Source organism: Equus caballus, chromosome 29 (genome assembly GCF_041296265.1).
Source record: "Equus caballus isolate H_3958 breed thoroughbred chromosome 29, TB-T2T, whole genome shotgun sequence".
Taxonomy (NCBI): domain Eukaryota; kingdom Metazoa; phylum Chordata; class Mammalia; order Perissodactyla; family Equidae; genus Equus; species Equus caballus.
The window spans coordinates 21,294,297-21,314,115 of NC_091712.1; the positions used below are offsets into that span (position 1 = coordinate 21,294,297).

The window sequence follows — 19,819 nt, forward strand, 5'->3', positions numbered from 1 at the left end:
ATGGAAATAAATGAAGAGTAGAACCCAAAATTTGGCTTATAAGTTATAAACCATGGGATTATAATTATTTGAAAATGAATACAAGTTTCAGAAAGTTTTGAATACCTAAAGGTTTTTCATATGTTTGGTAAAATCTGACCTGAGCTGATGTGTGCTGTTTATAGTTTTTATTAATCCTACTTCACGCAACTACTCATACTTTCCACAGCTGTAATAATATTTGAGTACAGGTTGCTGGATGAGATGCTACTAGAGACGTTCCATACTATTTATCACATAACCTTTCTAAAATCTAAACTGTGGTTTTTTGTTTTTGTGGGTGTTTTTTTTTTTTTGGTGAGGAAGATTGGCCCTGAGCTAACATCTCTTGCCACTCCTCTTCTTTTTGCTTGAGGAAGATTATCGCTGAGTTAACATCTGTGCCAATCTTCCTCTATTTTATGTGAGATGCTGCCGCAGCATGGTTTGATGAGTGGTGGTAGGTCTGCGCCTGGGATCCGAACCTACGAACCCAGGGCCACCAAAGCAGAGCATGCAAATTTAACCACTATGCCACCAGGCCAGACCCTAAAATCGAAACATTTTTTAATTGTGAGGCAAATCTATCTCCAGATAAGATATTGGAAAAAATCACAAATGAGAAACATTTTGTATTAGGGTGATATTATGATGAATTTAAGTTATTTTTATAACAGTTTAATAGTTTTTATTTTTTTCATATCTCACGATTAAGTTTAGAGATGACTCAAAAATTGTACACTTAGGTTAATATAAATAATATTATGATAAACATCTTTGAGCATACAGCTCTTTCTGAATTTGGTTTCTTTCTTTCTTTCTTCTTTGATTCTGGTAAAAACTCATAACTTTCTATGAGTCATAAAAAACTCATAAAATTTACCTTCTTAAGCATTTTTAAGTGTACAGTTCACTAGTATTAACCACATTCACATTGCTGTGCAACAGGTCTCTAGAACTTTTTCACCATGTGCAACTGAATCTCTGTATCCCATCTTTCCCTCCCCCTAGCCCTGGCAACCACAATGCTACTTTCTGTGTCTGTGAGCTTGATTACTTTAGATACTTCATATAAGTAGAATCATACAATATTTGTCTTTCTGTGACTGACATATCCTTAGCATAATGTCCTCAAGATTCATCCATATTGTAGCATATGACAAGATTTCCTACTTTTTTAAGGCCAAATAATATTCTATTATGTATACATGCAACATTTTCTTTATCCATTCACCTGTCAATAGACATTTGGGTTGCTTATACTTCTTGGCTATTGTGAATGATGCTGCAATGAACATGAGTGTGTAAATCTCTCTAAGAAACCCTGCTTTCAATTCCACCTCGCAGTAGAATTGCTAGATCATACAGTAATTCTGTTTTTAATTTTTTGAGGAAACTTCCTTGTTTTTTCCGTAGTGGCTACACTATCTCACATTCCTACCAGCAATGCACGAGGGTTCCAATTTCTCTACATCCTTGCCAACACTTCTTATTTTCTGTTTTTTGATAGTGGCCATCCTAATGGATGTAAGGTAATATTTCATTGTAGTTTTGATTTGCATTTTTCTATTGATTACTAATATTGAGCATCTTTTCATAAGCATGTTGGTCATTTGTATATCTTCTTTGGAGAAATGTCTATCCAAGTCCTTTTTAATTAGATTATCTGGTTTTTGTTGTTGTTGAATTGTGGTTCTTTATATAGTCTGTATATTAACACCTTATCAGATAAACCACTTGCCAATATTTTCTCCCGTTCTGTAGGTCATCTTTTCATTCTGTTGATTGTTTCTTTTGATGTGCACAAGTTTTTAAGTTTGATATAGTCCCATTTGTCTATTTTTGCTTTTTGCCTGTGCTTTTGGAGTCAAATCCAAGGAATCATTGCCATAGTATTTTTTAACATTTAAATTGTAAAATATTCTCTAAGATGTTTACTGTATCCTATTGGTCCTTATTGCTTCATCAATGTGAGGTAGGTATAAATGAAATTTGTTACATTCAAACTTTCAGTCTGCCTTTAAAAGGTACTCTTATAAGGTGAAAGTCTTATACCACATACAAAGTACTACACTTCTCTTACCATTTTTGATATCTGACGACAATAGTATGATATTACTATTGTTGAATTATTTGACAATGTTATGCACTGAAACCTGATAAAAATCTGTGTCAGTTTCTATCTTGACCTACACTTGCACAAGTTAATTAACATGAGGGGCCTATAATTTGTATTAATTTCTTAAATAGATTCAGATATTGAAGTTTAATTTCTGTGCCTAATATCTTGATTCCTTTCTTAGTTTTTCTTACCACCTCCTTTTCTGATATTTGATTTGTCAAGAATTATCTTGTTGCCAGTCAGATAACAGTCTTGTTTAGTGACTGAGTACTCCATAAAAAGCTAAGACTTTGGGTCATTATACTGTGTTCTATTCATTCCAGAGCAAGACTCAGTTCTATCAAACTTTAATGATTTCAATCATTGCTTTTTTTTTATAGGGAAATTTTTTTTTAATTTTAACTTTTTTGCTTTTTGACCCTTTTCACCCATTTCCCACTGTCCACCCTCACCTCTGGCAACCACCAATCTGTTCTTTGTATCTATGAGCTTGGCTTTATTTTGCTTTGTTTTGTTTTTTAGGGTCCATATATGAGAGAGATCATACAGTATTTGTCATTCTCTGTCTGCTTGGTTGTATTTGTTTACTCTGTGGCATGGTGGCTTCCCTCGGTATATTCGTCTTACACAAGCTAATTTTGTAGATAATGTGGAAAGAGGGGCCAAGTTCAGAATAGATCATTATTGACTTAGTCAATGACTGTTGGAGTTTTTAAAGAATTTCATATACTTTTCTTTCGTACATAGATATCAATATGATGGATATCCTTACAACACCATCAATGGCTAAACCTAGACAAGATTATTCAAGAACCCCAGGACAAGTATTATCTCTCATCAGCTCTTTGGGATTTGTAAGTACTTGATAAGGAAAGACTCACATGACATGCCCTTTCATGACTGCCACTTAAAACTTAAAATTCTTTTCTTTTTCAATAAATGAACAAAATAAATTTACATGTCAAGCATGTTGAGTTACTTTAACAGTTTATCTACTCAGGTGGTATAGCACTCTGTGCACTTAGGTGGTATTTTTGTGAAGGTAAATCTTAGCGTTTGTGTTTGTCTTTCTCTTTTTAATAGTACACACCAGTTGCAGAAAAAAATCAAGACTCTGCAAATATTTTTTCAACCCATGTATCTGAAACATTGCAGCTTTCTCAAGGACTGACTTGTCCTATGTCGATAGATCAAAAGGACACTACTCCTTATTCTAGCAAACTATTAAAATCATGTGAGTATAAAAGAAAAGGTAGCTTATTCCATTAAGTGTGTCTCTTCAGGAACAAAATGTTTTTGAATTTTTAAATCTCTAATATCAAGTTAATAATTTTGAAATGCAGCTATTTGAACAGTCTATGGCGTTCCTATATTTCATCACGTGAGTGCCATTCTAACTGGAGTTGTTGCAGATCTTGAAGTCAACAGAATAAAATGCCTAACTAAGGAGACATTCTCCAATTAGCTATAATATTGGAATGATCATTGGGTAAATTTCACTATTCTGGTAGTATATGTCAAAATACACTATATTTTTCTATGGAATTCTTATATAGAGAAGATGTAGTACCCATAATATTGTGTATCTTTATAAAATTACTTCCAAAAGATTTTCAAAGAAAATAGTTGAAGTAAAGATACGGTTTTTTAAATTAGCACACAATAAAAGACAGAAACGAAGTAGAGGAGGAGAGTGGAAGATTCGTGTAGTGCTTCACTTCACCCTTTATCAGTTAACAGCAGCGGACAAATTCGTTCTCTGCACTCAGGTTCTTCCTCTTGGGAATGTGAATAATGATGCTGTAAAGAATAATTGGTGTTAGTTATCAGAGATGTTACCTCATTTTGAATTTGGTCCTCAAATCTATACATATTTAGGAGATATCTATCTATAGATAGATAGATAGATCCCTTTTACAAATGAGAATACCAATATTTGAAAATGTTTAGTTAAACTATTAGTGGGTAAGTCAAGTAGAGATTGCAGATACAATGTCTATCCACTGACCCTTTCCTCCTAATTCAATGAGTCTTGTTTCTTCTGCCAAAATCACTTCTGTGAAAATCAAAATGACTGAAAAAATATATATAGCTGTGATAAAGAGAAAACTGTTAAAATATGGAATATGCAGATGTTATGTATAGCCTTATTGTATCACCTCGGTCATTTTTTAGTCTAGTCAGAACTAGATGGGTGCAGGGCACAGTGCTGGTCGCTTGAGTGAATATGAAAATGATTAAGAGAGGTTCTTGCCTCAGAAGAGCTTGTAATTTTGTGCTGATTACAGGTATGAAGGGAGAAGAACAAGAATCCTATAAAATAAAGATGCCAATCGAAACTTGAAGCCAAATTTTTACAAGGGATACTATGATACAAAGTGATAAATGCTAAATGGAAAAATCAGGAATGGTTCTAAATAAAGATATGGCAACAGCCAAGCTGGGCCTAGAAAGAGAAGGAGGAATTTAACAGCTCCAAGTATATTGGAAAAGGGCGTTTCAGATAGAGGCATAAGCAAAGGCATGGACACATGAAGTATATTCCATCTTCAGACGTAGGGACTAAACGTGTTATGTGAGGCTGGGAAGTACGTGCAATAGAAGAGGCAGCCTAGCAGGTAGATGGAGAAAGATCAAGTGTCATGACAGGGAGCTTGAATTTAAGTGTAGAGAAAGGGGAGCCATCAAAAGTCCAAAGTAGGGCATGGTCTGATCATATCAGTGATTCAGAAAGAACTCATTAGCAAATATACAGCATCACATGGTGTTAGATTAGACACAAGTTCCCATATTACTGGGAAAAGGCAGCTGAGCAATTTAGTCAAGTGGCCAGTGAGTTTCAGGAATTCCATTGAGAGGATTTGTGTACCAAAAAGAAAGTTGATTTAGGGCCAGCCCTAGTGGTCTAGTGATTAAGTTTGGCACACTCTGCTTTGGCTGCCCAGGTTCAGTTCCTGGGTACAGACCTACACCACTCGTCTGCTAGTGGCCATACTGTGACGGCAGCTCACGTACAAAAAAAGGAAGATTGGCAGTGGATGTTAGCTCAGGGCAAATCTTCCTCAGCAAAAAAGAAAGAAAGAAAGTTGTTTTAGATGGACTTTGAAATTCCCCTTCCAGTTTTAAAGTTCTAAGATTTATTAAATTAAAAAACTGTAAGACTAAGAATTTACTTGGGATTAAAGTTATGTTCACCCTTTTTGGGAAAGAGAAAAAAATATACATATCTTTTTATATATGTACAAACTCTTTCTATGCACATATTATGATCTTTAGTAAAAGTATGATTGTTGTGTTTTAAGTTCAGGAGAAACAATATTTAGCATCATTTATTTTTATGATAAAGGAAAATGTATCATGTAGATGATGCTGCTTTCTTGTACTGACTGGCTCTTAGCCAGTTCACTCATTTGCTTTACTCAATAGTATTAAAAAAATCCCTTATGGGTGTGTATAATTCACACTTGTACGCATGTAAACCTCAATATTAAAATAAAGCTGTAGTTTTGATTAAATACAAATTGAACTCAGTAAATTTAGTCACATTCCAACCTTACATCACATCTGGATATAGCACATCAATAATGCTCCTTTATCAAGAAGAGTTTCAAATTGAATAAAAGATATTCAAAATGGATTTCCTCCTAATTATTAATTAGTTCCCTTGTCCTGGTTTTTGCTTTACAAATGTTGAGAGTTGTGGGGTTTTTTTAACTTTCACAGCAGTACTTGTATGCCAAAACAGCTGACGCCCTCCTTGTGGATTGGATAATGTTTACATAGGGAAAAAAACATACACAGAAATAGTTCTCAGATGCAATACTTAATACTTCGCCTAACTATCTGTAAAGATTCAGGTTCAGTGAGGAACTAAGAAAGATGTGACATAAGCCTCGATATTTTCTGCCCCCTACAGGCCTTGAAACAGTTGCCTCCAACCCCGGGATGCCCGTGAAGTGTCTGACTTCGAATCTCCTCCAGTCTAGGAAGAGGCTGGCCACGTCCAGTGCCAGCAGTCAGTCCCACACCTTCGCGTCCAGTGTGGAGTCTGAATGCCACAGCAGTCCCAGGTGGGAAAAGGATTGCCAGGTGAGAGTGAAAGTTTTCTTCATTAAAACCAATTACTATGTCAAATTAATGACAGAAACACTTTATACCTTTTCATATATATTCTGTAAGGAAATGAAACTGTTACACGAATGGCAGTCAAGATGTTCTTCATTTTCCTGTATATTCTGTCAAATTCTTTTGAAATATTTTATTTCTCATTCAAGAGTGAAATTATTCTTGCTTGATATATAATGAGATTCCAAATTTTTTAATTTTTGCAGTAAATTGATGGTAAACATTTGGCTTCTAGGCATCTAGATGGACATTTGTTTTTAATTCCCTGCCATGACACAGACATTAGCTTGTTGAGTGTTTTTTACCTATATCTTATTTTAAAATTTATACTACCTCCTTCTATACTGTTTTCTGCCAGTTTCTCATTTAATGAAATGGTAACTCTTCTGGATCAGAAATAACTTTTAGACCTCAAAGGTAATGTAAGTGTACCTTTAAAAGTATCTAGTCTAGGAAGATTGCTTGCTAAGTGAATGGGTTTACCTAAAATTATTTAATGTATATATTCTGTTTTTGCCTTTTAAAAAAGCTACAGAAGCTAATAAATATTAAAACTGAGAGGAACTAAAATTTTACATTATAGTAAACTTTCAGAGAATGCTGATAAAATAATGTTAGATTAGAATATGGTAATGCACAAAGAATAAACTTTCATTTTGATAAAATAGTTTGGATTGTATTTGCTCTTATTGTTAGTAATATGATTTTCTTCACCGTTGTTGGATATTTGTATTTTAGGAGTAAGGTCACATTATTGTTCAGTTCAGGCAGGGTTTCTCAGTCTTTTTCCTCTTCTCCTTGTAGGCTGCTCTATGGGCAATATATACTGCAGGATAAACCGGCATTGCACTCCTAGTCCTATTATTTCACTTTGATTTTCATCAAGAAAGCATATTGTATAATATTGCAAACTATACACAGCTTTACCGTCTCCCTCCCACTTCTGCACCCCTGAGGAATGCAATGATTGGACTGTAGTAGTGCTTCTCAAGTATGATGAGAGGAGTGACAGTGGACCACAAGGGACCCCTGATAAACCTTATGCTAACTCCCAAAGGCACAGTTTTCTGTGCTTGCAGATCAGTGAGTTGTGACTTAGGAATTTTCTTTTTGTTCATGACTAAGCACCCCTTACTATTACTAAGTAAGTTGATAAAGTTTGATTTTTTCACATATCAAAAATAGTCACTATTAGCATTTACTGAAGATTCACTCTAATTGACTCATCTTGTAAAATTCCTGATTACCATGCACCAAGTTGTGATGTTATGTACAATGCTCTGATCACATGAGCACCTGCAGATAGTTAGCATTCAAACAGTTTTCAAGAAAAGCATTTTGTTATCAATGCATCCTCAGTTCATCTTGTGGACAATGGATTTTAATTCTTGTTATTTTTGGTTTTTAATTATAAATTACCATTAGTTTAGCTTCATTCCTCATCAGTTTGGTTTTATTATACTTGTGTGAAGTGATAGACGATTACTTCAGCAATATTTTTGTTGTCTATAACTTTCCATTAACTATATTTCAAGCCTTGTGCATTTTGCAATTCAAAATAGAATTGTCCATACCCCTGTTGTATAGCAGATATCTACATATGTAGCATTACCCCCAGTTTTCCCTGAATATGTTGAATGTTATTTGTCTTATTTAAATAACATGTAATACACTATCAAATACGTATTATAGAATAGTTGATTTACATTTTAGACCAGTGTTTCACTCAATGTATATAAACATATACTATAATTTATATTGCTTTTTGATTCTCTGTCATCATTGTTCTTTTGTTCCATTGGAAAGTGGGAATAGGGAGCATAGTAGTTTCTGGGCTCATTTATCCTACCTAAGTGGGCAGAGGTTTAAAAGGTTAAAGGGTCTCAGCTTTGTATAACTAAAAAAAAAAGGGTTTTTTTCCCCTCTCTTAGGAAAGTGACGAAGCACTGGGCTCTGCAATGATGAGCTGGAATACAATTGAAAAGCCCTTATGTACAAAGTCTACAAATGCCATCGAGACCAAAAGTTGCAATAACAAGGATCTTGAGTTAGCCCTTTCTCCCATTCATAACAGCGGGGTCGTTCCTGCCACTGGAAGCTCTTGTGTAAACCTTGGTAAAAAATGCTTCTCTGGGGAAGTTTCTTGGGAAGCAAGAGAACTGGATATAAATAATATTAATATGGCCACTGACACAAGACGGTCTGGTTTACATCAGTCAAATCAGTGCGCTGTGGATTCTGGTGGTATGACTGAAGAGCACCTTGGGAAAAGAAGTTTTAAAAGAAATTTTGAGTTGGTTGACTCCAGTCCTTGTCAGGAAATTATACAGAATAAAAAAAGTTGTATAGAGTATAGGCATAGTAATGAAACGAGAGATTGTTGTACAAATCAAAGTACAGGCTTAACAGCTGAAGTCCAGGACCTTAAGCTGTCAGTAGATAGAAGTCAGCAAAATGACGGTGCTAATAAGGAGAACGTGGTCAGTTCTCTTATTGATAAACAACAAACACCAGAAACATCACCTATCCCGATGATAGCAAAAAACCTCATGTGTGAACTGGATGAAGATTGTGACAAGAATAACAAGAAAGACTACTTAAGTTCTAGTTTTCTATGTTCTGATGATGATAGAGCTTCTAAAAGTATTTGTATGGACTCTGATTCATCTTTTCCTGGACTTTCTATAATGGAAAGTCCATTAGAAAGGCAGTCCTTAGATCCAGATAAAAGCATCAAAAAATCCTTTTTGGAAGAATCAAATATTGAAGACCTGCTTACTGTATCACCCAGCTGCCAAGAAAATACCTTGCCCAAAGGCGATGAGAATCCTGCTGTCCAAGACCATAACCAGAACATGTTAGCTCCCTCTTTGGAGGTGTTGAAAACATCAACCTTCTCCAAAAGAAATGCTGTAGCTTTTCGAAGCTTTAACAGTCATATTAATGCATCCAATAACTCAGAACCATCCAAAATGAGCATTACTTCTTTAGATGCAATGGATATTTCGTGCGCTTATAGTGGTTCATATCCCATGGCTGTCACTCCCACTCAAAAAAGAAGATCCCATATGCCGTATGAGGTATGTGATAATTTCTAACACTTTGTTCTTTAGATTTTGGAAAAATAAACTGTTAAGGCCAGAACTACTTGGTCTCTCAGCTAGACGATATGATATAAATCATATAGTTTTGTTCTGCTTGTCGGGAACCTGTGCATCGTTGGAGGTTTTAATGCAGGAAGGCAAAGCTGGTAGTAATGTTGATTATTCTGAACTCCAATACCTCCTTCATTGGTGTTGCTCTATATACTTCCACACATTTTCAATCATGTTTACATATTTACAGTCACATATTTTCACTTGATCATGGCAACCCTGTGAGATACAAAATTAAAGTCCATGCCACCTTCCTGCCTTCTAAGGACATATTTAGATGATCTCTTTTCTTTACCGAAAAAAGTTGAAAAATATATATTTCAAATCTTATTTTGTTTTTATTTTCCAAACCTTTATGAACTCAAAGTTTCATTTTTTTCTTTCTTTGGAGAGACACCCTAATATAGAAAGTGTAAACGCTTGATTTAGGGTTATACAAGACCTGGGTTCTCTATTCAGACGTCACTAAGTGACTCAGAAGGCGCTCAGCCTCCGAGCCTCTGTCCTGTCAGTCTGAAAAACATAAAGATACCCGTCCTGCTGGTCTCGCAGAGTCGTGTGAGACGAGAATATCTTAAACATTCGAATGCCAGTCGGCACAAGAGGTTATTTATATTTAGTTCTGTCTTAGGTATTGTCCCAATAGTTCAATCATTTGTCAGTGACAGCCTCCCTCAGTGACGGTTCTTGAGCTTGTATTAATCCATGCCATCAAGAAGTTTTTCTTGTGGATTTTTTCATTTTTTCTGGTATATCCAGATCTTACTGAAAGAATTGTTGTTATCTAAGCTATTGAATTTCACTGAATATCAGGACTTCTCATAGTCATCATTAGTTATGAGGCCATTTTCAAAACTGATCAAGAACTTCTGTATGTCTTTTATGCCCAGCAGCCTAGCTTTTGTTTTAGCATTTCTGTTCACTGTAAAAGGAATTAAGATACTTATTGTCTCTTAAACTCTTTGTAAATCAGCAGACCCCAAATCACATCAAGTCAGGAACTCCATTCCGAACTCCAAAGAGTGTGAGAAGAGGGGCAGCCCCAGTGGATGATGGGCGAATTCTTGGAACCCCAGACTACCTCGCACCTGAGCTGTTGTTAGGCAGGGCCCACGGTAAGGCATACATATCTGGAGTTTTTGAAGTGTTATCTATCACTACATTTTCTTCCGCGGTAAATTGTTTTAAATTTCTTTGGTACTTAGATTACCTAAAGTAAAAGAAATGAACTCATCCAATACTCTTTTCTCATCTATATGCATTTATTGTAGGAAAAGAAGACATGCAGCCATCTGTTCTTTGCCTTCTGGTTCATTCTCAGTGATCCAGACAAGCCCCACCTCCACCCCCTCTGTTATCTTTGTTCTGCCTCCTCAGGTCTGTTCTAGTTTGGGCTCAGGAATGCAAAGCTGGGCCTACACTTCTGTTCAGTCTGCAGAAGCCTAGTTCGGTTCAGAGCTTACCGTCACTTATTTCCTCACCAGAAGGGTCAGGCCAGAAACAAGCCTTCACAGTGCAACAGAGGAGTAAAAGGATGGCGTTTTCACCCGTCTCCTTTTTTTTTCCCTTTTGCTCTCTGAAGTGTTTTCCCTTCCTACATTCTGAAATGAACTGCATCAATTTGCTAGGGCTGCTGTAACAACGTACCACAAACTGGGTGGTTCAAAACAACGGAAATGTATTGCTGAGGTTTGGAAGCTGGACGTCTGAAATCAAGGTGTGGACAGGACCGTGCTCCCTCTGAAACCTGTAGGGGCACCGTTCCTTGCCTCTTCGCAGCTTCCAGTGGGATGCTGGCAGTCTGGTCTTGGCTTGCAGACACCTCACTCCGATCCTTCCTCTTCGTATAGTGTTCTCCCTGTGTCTCTGTGGTCACATGGCTGTGTGCTTATGAGGATACCAGTCATGTTGGACTAGGGGTCCTACCCTACTCCAGTATAACCTCATCTTAACCTAACTAATTACAACTGCAAGGACCTGACTTCCAAATGTCACATTCAAGAGACCTCAAGGGTTAGGACCTCACCGTATCTTTGTTCAGGGGGACGTAATTCAGCCCATAACGTGAACCCCTTCTACATGTTGCTGTTAATGATTTCCCTTTTCTTTGGGCTCCTTTGATGATCATCTGTCTCCTCTTCCCCACCCTGCCACCCCCCACCCCCCCACACACCACACACACCTCCTTCTATTTTTATGTCTTTGCTGACTTTTCTCCTTGGCCTGAAAATAAGTTTCCACCCTTGTCTTCGCCTCACCACGTATTCTCAAAGGTTGCCTCTTTTCTTTGCCTGATTGTTTCTGCTCTGGCAATTGGATTGTTATCCCTACCATTTAACTGAAACTTTTTTATTAAATAACCAGTTATGTCATTATTGTCAAATCTACCAGCCTTTCCTCAGTCTCATTCCTCTTACCTCTATTGCTACCCCTCAGTTCTTTCCTTCGCTCTTCCAAAGATATGGAAGTTCTTCAAGATTCTGCCCTTTCCTCTTTTTTCCCTAGACCTGCTCCCTGTTAATCTTATCACTCCCATCCATGACTTCAGCCGTCACATCTATGTTGATGTTCCCCAAATACCCATCTCTAATCCTGACTTTCTTTAGGCAGCAGACACATGGCCAGAGTACCTGTTCAGTATTCTACTGGTCATTCAAATGCTGTGTGTTGTCCAGCTTGCTCTTCCTCTCCTCCCCATCTCAATTTCACCATCTTTGTAGTGACACAGACATTGTCCCTGCATTCAGGCATTTCACCGGTTAATTCTGTCTCTGCAGTATTCTCACCTTTTCACCTCTGCCACTATTCTGTGTAAGAACCTCATCTTTCCCTTTCATTAATAGCTTTCTTTCTGGTCTCCTCGACTTCATTCTGTTGTCTGTGATCATTGCCACCGGATTTTCCCTCTTAAAACATAACGTGACTCACACTGCTTCTCTCTTGGAAAGACTACAGTGGCTCCTTCCTACCTGCAACATAAAATCCACAGTTCTGGGTGTGGCATTTGTAGCTCGAAGCTCTCATTCTAGCCTCATCTCTCAAAGAATTTCTTTGTAGGCTTTATGTTCTTATTCCACTTCTTAGACACAATTAGTTTCAAGTTTTCCTTATTTTGCATAAGTATTTTGCCTTCGTTTAGAAAAGCCAGTTCCAGTCATCTTCCTGTCAAATTGCTTCTCATGTCACCACCACTTGAAATGTCATCTCTTCCATAAAGCATCCTGGGTCAGTTAAGGGGATTAGTTATTAACTCCAATATCACTTTATTAGAAACTGTTTAAAACTTATGTCATTCTACCTATGTCATCATTAGTTATTATGTTTGTCTCCACTACAAAAGCTTAAGAAAATTTCTTAAGACTCGAGTCTGAGTTTCCCTTCTCCGTCGCACTCCGGGATAATTCCTTGGCAGCACTCACTAACCGTTGTCAATGATCTCTACAGTGTTGAAAGTGGACACACTTAATGTTCCCCTTCCTTATGAGCCGAAGCGGCTGACTTCCTCTGGGCACGTCACTGATTTGTGTACAGTGCCTGGCTCGCTAAGTCGCAGATTTGCTAGCCCATTTCCTAAGTTATAATTTACAATTTTACGAACTTAGGATACAGGGTGAAAGCTTCCAATTTAAAGACTGACTTTATGAGCTCCTGCCACTGTTGTAGCGGGGCATCTCGTTACTGCAGCCGTCTAGTGATATATCTTTAAATTTGTGTTTTCTATAAAAGTAATTGGATACATAGTTTTTAAAACAACAAATAGTACAAAGCAATTTATAATTTTTAAAAAGCCCCAACAATTCCCTGCTTTCTACCTCTTCCCCCGAATCCCAGGACCCAGGGGCAGTGACTTCAGCTCTTTGTTTCTTCCTGCATTGACCTCTCTGTTTCTAAACATCACGCTGTGGCACAGCTAAGACTCCTGGGGCCCGCTCCGTGGTCTTCCCCCTCAGCAGAGGGACTTAGAAACTCTGGCCTGAGTTTCCCATAGCTTCTTGTGCATATTTTTGTTTCAGTTCTCTTAACATCGTGTTAAAATTATCTGTATTGTGTCTCCCAGCTAGGCTGTTTTCTCCTTGGACAAAGCTCTCTTTTTTTTTTGAGGAAGATTGGCCCTGAGCTAACATCTGTGCCCATCTTCCTCTATTTTCTCTCCTACCACAGCATGGCTTGACAAGTGGTGGGTAGGTCCACACCCGGGATCTGAACTGGCAAACCCCAGGCCACCGAAGCCGAGCACGTAAACTTAACCGCTGTGCCACCGGGCTGGCCCTGCAAAGCCCTTTTTCTTATTAGTCTTTGTATCCCATATATCTGGCACAATACCTGGTATCTAGTTCAATGGATGAGATGAGGATGAACTCATAATTTTAATACAATGTACCTAACTACTGTTTTCTTACATGCAGGATTTCTGACTTCGGGTGAGTGAGTTTCTCTGTAAAGTAATATAGCAAAGCACATTAAACTGAACAGTCAAAGTATAATTAGATCACATCGCATTAAAAAATCTTTTTTCCTTTCAGCTCACTTAAGAAATACACGAATGAGCTGTCTCTGTCTTCTGAGCAGGAAGACATCCAGAGAAGTTGTTCTTCTCTGTGAAAACGAATGTACGCTGGTGGCATTTTTAATAACTTTTAAAAGTAGCAGAGTGTGAAGATACAGCCATTTTTATTGCAACTGAGGAAAGAGGCTTGATAAAAATATTAAAAGCAGCTGCTACAGAAAGCTTGAGTTTTCTAAACCATTTAATTCTATTATTATTAGAAACTAGAAAGGTATAACAGGACCAATTTATCTCTATAAATTACAGAAGGATGTTTTGAATTAGAAAGCCGGTAGTAGAAAACAAATTTGTCCTATTTCTCTGGCTAATAATATATGTTATAATTGCTGAGATTTATCACAATATGTGATCTTATTAGACTTTGACTCAACTATATGGATATGTGTAACATATCCATGGGGAAATCCTGTACATTTTTGACATGAGTCCATTTTGGCTGAGCTGGGAAAAGGGTCCTAATTTCTAACCTAAGTAAAATAAATAAAAATGTATGTTTTTTTCCTGATTTCCCCCTACTTTTCTGTTACTTGGTTATATTGTCTAATTTGTTGGAATAAATCTTTCTCAGTGCTGCTTGAAAGTTCTACTAACTGAGGTGGTTGTACCTTTTTACAGTGATTACTGTAGAAATAGAAGCTTGTCGACTGCATCCTGTGCTCCTGGGGTGATGAGAAGGCCCTCTAATGCATGCGATTATTCCTCATGGCACATTCCACAGTGCTTTCCTACTTGTTTTAAAATGGAATGGTGGCAGTTGCTTAACCACAGTAATGAATTTTGTGAAATTGATTTTAACGAGTAATTTTCAGGCAAATTTAGTACAGACTAGAATTCCTCTTCTAAACGTATATCACAGTTAACCATTTTTAGACTGAAATTAACCTTTGCTTAGGAAACACTTTATTCATAGACAGAACTAAACAAAACTATAAACCAGATTATAGGGTCATGTTTAAGATAATCGTTTAAAACATTTTTGTATATAAATGATGCTTCCAATAGAGATTTTATTTAGAAATCAGTTTGACCTATTTATTAAGACTTATCTCCACTTACCTCCTCAAGCCATAGTTTAAGTGAATATTTTTTGTTCATCTAATTTGTCCCTCTGTGTTCCTAAAAGGAATAAAGCCACATTAAAACCCTCTGTCAGGTTTCCCCCACTTACCAGGCTATCCTCGGTTAGTTTAAATGTTGCCACCTCATCTCTTATCTTTATGAGACGAGTGGGATACAGAATCATCTGAATGTTATTGTTGCCAGATTTGAAATTGAGAAGTATTGTATTTTAGAGAATAATCTTTAGATTAAATGCATTCCTTGATTGTGTTTTAGGATTTAGAACAAATAAGAATCCAGAATATCAGAGGTTAACAGTAAGAGACAAAAGATAGCTTTAACTTTTCTTTAACTAGCTGTGTTAATTGCTAAACTAAACTTCTTGGAAAACAGAGAAGAAAAGTAATTGCCACATTGTGTAAATGAAGGTAATTTGGGTTTTTACACCTCAAGAAACTACAAGGAAGCCTTGAATGCCTCGATTGTGCCCAAACACCCATGTACTAATGTTTTAGTTGATCAAGCATTTGCACAAAATGCCTGCAAGTTCAGCTACTTCCTCTTAAATTCCAGGTCCTGCAGTGGACTGGTGGGCCCTTGGAGTTTGCTTGTTTGAGTTTCTAACAGGAATTCCCCCCTTCAATGATGAAACACCGCAACAAGTATTTCAGAATATTCTGAAAAGAGGTGATTCTTTTTCTGCTAAGATAGTTCATTTATCTCTGCATATTATTATCTTGAGCAACGATTAACAAGCTTATCTGTATGTGTAGATATCCCTTGGCCTGAAGGTGAAGAAAAGTTATCTGATAATGCTCAAAGTGCAGTAGAAATACTTTTAACCATTGATGATACAAAGAGAGCTGGAATGAAAGGTAAGGTTTTGTGCTAATAAATTCTTTACTCTTGGTTTGTTTCAGGTGGTGCATGTTAATAATGATATCAAGTTCTTGTACAATACTACAGATGATCTGACTGCTAAATTGGTTTAAAAAAATTTATTTCTGCTCTCTGGTTTTGCATTGATGTATTTGTCCTTATTCCACATTAAAATTTAATGTGGTCAGTTTGCTATATTCACTCACTGAATTTTATTATTCACTCACTGAATTCTATTAATCTCAAGCCGATACCTGAAACAATCTTATCTTGTCAGTGTCTTACATTTTTCAAAGCCTAATAAAGTTAACCATCAACGTACCGGAAAAGTTTTTTATCAAAATTTTCTATTCTGTAATTTCTTCTGCTTCATTTCTGAAACCATTATTGAGAAATGTATCAGGTGCTGGGTTGCCTCAAATAAGACAAATTTGGTACATTGTGACCCATTCGGTGATTTTTTTTTTTCCAGAGCAAGGGATATGTTAATCTCCAGTTTTGAGTCTAGTAAATCTCATTAGCAGCTGCCTTAAAATCTTTTTCGTAACAAGGTATATAAAGAGACAAATGGAGCAGACCCCACAGCCTAGTGGTTAAGTTCAGAATGCTCTGCTTCGGTGGCCCAGGTTCAGTTCCCCAGGCACAGACCTGTACCACTCATCAGTGGCCATGCTGTGGCAGCGACCCACATATAAAATAGAGGAAGATTGGCATAGATGTTAGCTCAGGGTGAATCTTCCTCAGCAAAAAAAAAGAGAGAGAGGGAGAGAAATAAGCATTATGTCCTAAAATGCATTTCCATGTGAAGTAGGGTATAGTTAGAAAAATGAGCTTTAGTAATGTGTCATTTGCATCAGCTTCTAGGTATTCTCTCTAGTAAGATCAACAGTTTATGTATTTATTTAACAGATCCTATAGAGTGACTTCTAGGTGCCAGGCAGTGTTGCTGCGGGCACTGGAGGAACGTGCAGGACGAACCAGGCTGACATCCCTATGCTGGTAGAACTTAGGTTCTAGTGGAAAGACAGAAAGTAAGCGAATACAGCCCTAACACAGTGCCCTCTAGCGGTGAGCATTATGAAACAACGATACAGCAGGGTGAGCCATACAAGTGATGGCAGGAGATTTTCTTTTCATAGAGCAGGAAGGACTCTGTGAATAGTGGAATTTGAGCAAAGACCTGTGTAAAGCGAGTGCACAGACATTTGAAAACTCAGCTCTAAAATTTACTTGGGGGCCAGCCCAGTGGCATAGCAGTTAAGTTCGTGCACTCTGCTTTGGCAGCCTGGGCTTCACCAGTTTGGATCCCAGGGGTGGACCTAGCCACGCTCGTCAGGCCAAGCTGTGGAGGCATCCCATATAAAATAGAGGAAAACTGGCACAGATGTTAGCTCAGTGACAATCTTCCTCAAATCAAAAGAGGAAGATTGGCAATGGATGTTAGCTCAGGGCCAATCTTCCTCACAAAAATAAAATAAAATAAAATAATTACTTAGGGCAGCAGATCTCAACAAGGGTAATTTTGCTCCCCAAAGGACATTTGGCCTTGTCTAGAGACATCTCTCGTTGTCACAGCTGTGGGGGCATCTAGTAGAGGCCAGGGATTCTGCTCAACATCCTACACTGCACAGGACAGTCCCCACAACAAAGTATTATCCAGTCCCAAATGTCAATTGTGCTCAAGTTGAGAAACTGTTGTTTAGAAAATGGCTATAATGTACTGTAATTTGCTCAAAATAAGTGGAGACAGAAGAAAAGCATTCTTACCAGTGACTTCAGATTTCTGTTCTTTTGTTTAATGAACAGTTTACATAGTGAACTAGATGATCGGGCTATTCTTCAGTTAAAAAACAGTTGCTTCAACAGCTGTTTGTTTAGTTAATCTTAACCTAGGTCAGAATTCCTTTGTGGATTCAGTGTAAATAAATAGTTATGATGAGAGGGTCATAAAGCACCACATCACATCCAGATATCCCAGTTTAAGAGTTACTGCTACAGGTAACTAAAGCAATCCATGCTCAGCTAATTATTTTGAACAATTGAGAGACAAATTCTCTAAATGTGAATTATTTTTGCTATTTTATCCCTCTTCCTCCCAGTCTTTTAGTTTAGGGAAAGCTACTTGTAGACACATTAATTTCCTAACACATCACCCCCAATACAGACACATGATTCTTTCCTGTCTGTGTCCTCTTCTCCCAATATTTTCCTTAAATTTGAATGGGCTTTTTTAACTGTTTACTACCTTAATTGTCACTTCATTTTTGCCAACATCTTTATTGTTGCCTTATAAAGTAAATAGTTGAGAGGGGAGGTTATGCCTAGCAACCAAATAGCAGAGTGTGGTCAAAAGAGCATATTTTCATTTTAGTAGGTAGAAGAAATAGGAAAGATGACAGGTACTGAAAATGTAGTTAAAAAGCTGAGCAAAGTTGAGATTTTGTGGGAGCAGTAAGTGGAGGTGGAAGCAGTCAAGATTCAGGATGTGGCTGTAGTGCTAGATGGTTGCGTGTGGAGATGCAAGTCAGTGAAACTAAAGAAGTCAAAGAACCAGGAAGAGAATGTGTCATCCATGTATATTTTGAAATCACCATGAAGCGTAAGGATGAAGCACAGGGAAGGAAGAACAGGAGCAGAGGATGAGCTTCTTGCCAAAGATATCCAGGGCAATAGACAGTGCTAAGGACTGCAGAGACATAAACAGGTGGCGAGGACTTGGAATGAGAAATGGGGCGGAAGATCAGTGGTGCGGAAGCTGCACAGGGTAGCAGCACGTAGGCCAGCCTCTCATCTCTCACTGAGTCAGGGATTATGTGATAAGATGCAGGCTGTAAGAAAGACAGGCTTCTGTTAAGGCAAATCATTCACTCATTTGACAAATACAGACCAGGCATCTGTCATATGTCAAGTGATAAACAGATTGACACAGGGTGTGGCGTCGTGAAGTACGTGGTTGAATAGAGAGACAAACATTAAACAAAAGTCCATGAAATTGGCATAATAAAGTAGGGCAAGATGTACGTGACACATTCTCTTCATAATTCCTGTAAAACAGTGCTTACTTAGGTAATGGTGTCATAATATTCTGTCTGTGTGATATTTTTCCTAAGAGCTGAAACATCATCCTCTCTTCAGCGATGTGGACTGGGAAAATCTCCAGCATCAAACGATGCCTTTCATACCTCAACCAGATGATGAAACAGATACATCTTATTTTGAAGCCAGAAATAATGCTCAGCACCTGACGGTCTCTGGATTTAGTCTATAGCACATACATTTTCTCTTTAACCTTGTCTTATGGAATAAGATAGCGTAATTATGTACTCCTAAATGCCAGATTGATCTAAGGGGAAAAAAATCATTATTTTACCTGGATCAATGAGCTTTTAATGTATGTTACAGCTTCCACAGAGTTAAAAGGCTGACAAGAATATACTCAGTAACTTTTCTTAATCTCAGAGTTGTATATAGATCCTCAACGCTTTTTTCATCCTATTTATTTTGTTACTGCACTTTATGAAAATTAATGCATCAATAAAACTAAAAGACACTAACACTCTAGAGAAAGAGTGAGCCTCGAGCTTGATTTTCCTTCTCATCTCTTATTTCCGTCCACCATTCAGTTTGGTATTAAAATATCACAAACATCATATAGTTTTATTTTAATGTAATGTTTTGTACATGACTGCCTGCAAAAGCTGTGGTCTCAAGGGCAATCATTCAAGCCTGCAATTGTGACTCCAAAAATGCAGCTGGAAAATTCCTTGACTCAGTAGTGTGACTCCTTTGGACAATGAGGAATAAACAAAAGGACTGAGGTTTAGCTTACTTCACTGTGAATACAGTTTTGCTGCCTTGACTGCTTTGGTGCTTTCTCTACAATATATGTTTGTT

General features: G+C 37.4%; 1 protein-coding gene across 6 annotated transcripts in view; it reads left to right on the forward strand.

The window, feature by feature from the left end:
• MASTL (microtubule associated serine/threonine kinase like) overlaps positions 1-19,486 on the forward strand; it is a 32,262-nt gene extending 12,776 nt beyond the window's left edge. Inside the window, exons 5-13 of one of the 6 annotated variants that reach the window (XM_023632043.2) lie at positions 2,888-2,994; positions 3,224-3,374; positions 6,057-6,229; positions 8,197-9,345; positions 10,394-10,535; positions 13,827-13,841; positions 15,620-15,733; positions 15,820-15,921; positions 19,036-19,486. In XM_023632043.2, coding sequence (XP_023487811.2) covers positions 2,888-2,994; positions 3,224-3,374; positions 6,057-6,229; positions 8,197-9,345; positions 10,394-10,535; positions 13,827-13,841; positions 15,620-15,733; positions 15,820-15,921; positions 19,036-19,193 — 2,111 coding nt within the window. In that variant the 3' untranslated portion in view covers positions 19,194-19,486. The remainder of the gene's footprint in view (positions 1-2,887; positions 2,995-3,223; positions 3,375-6,056; positions 6,230-8,196; positions 9,346-10,393; positions 10,536-13,826; positions 13,842-15,619; positions 15,734-15,819; positions 15,922-19,035) is intronic. The other 5 variants (XM_023632044.2, XM_001494482.6, XM_005606872.4 and 2 more) reach the window with 5 other exon arrangements.
• The last annotated feature ends 333 nt before the right edge of the window (positions 19,487-19,819 follow it).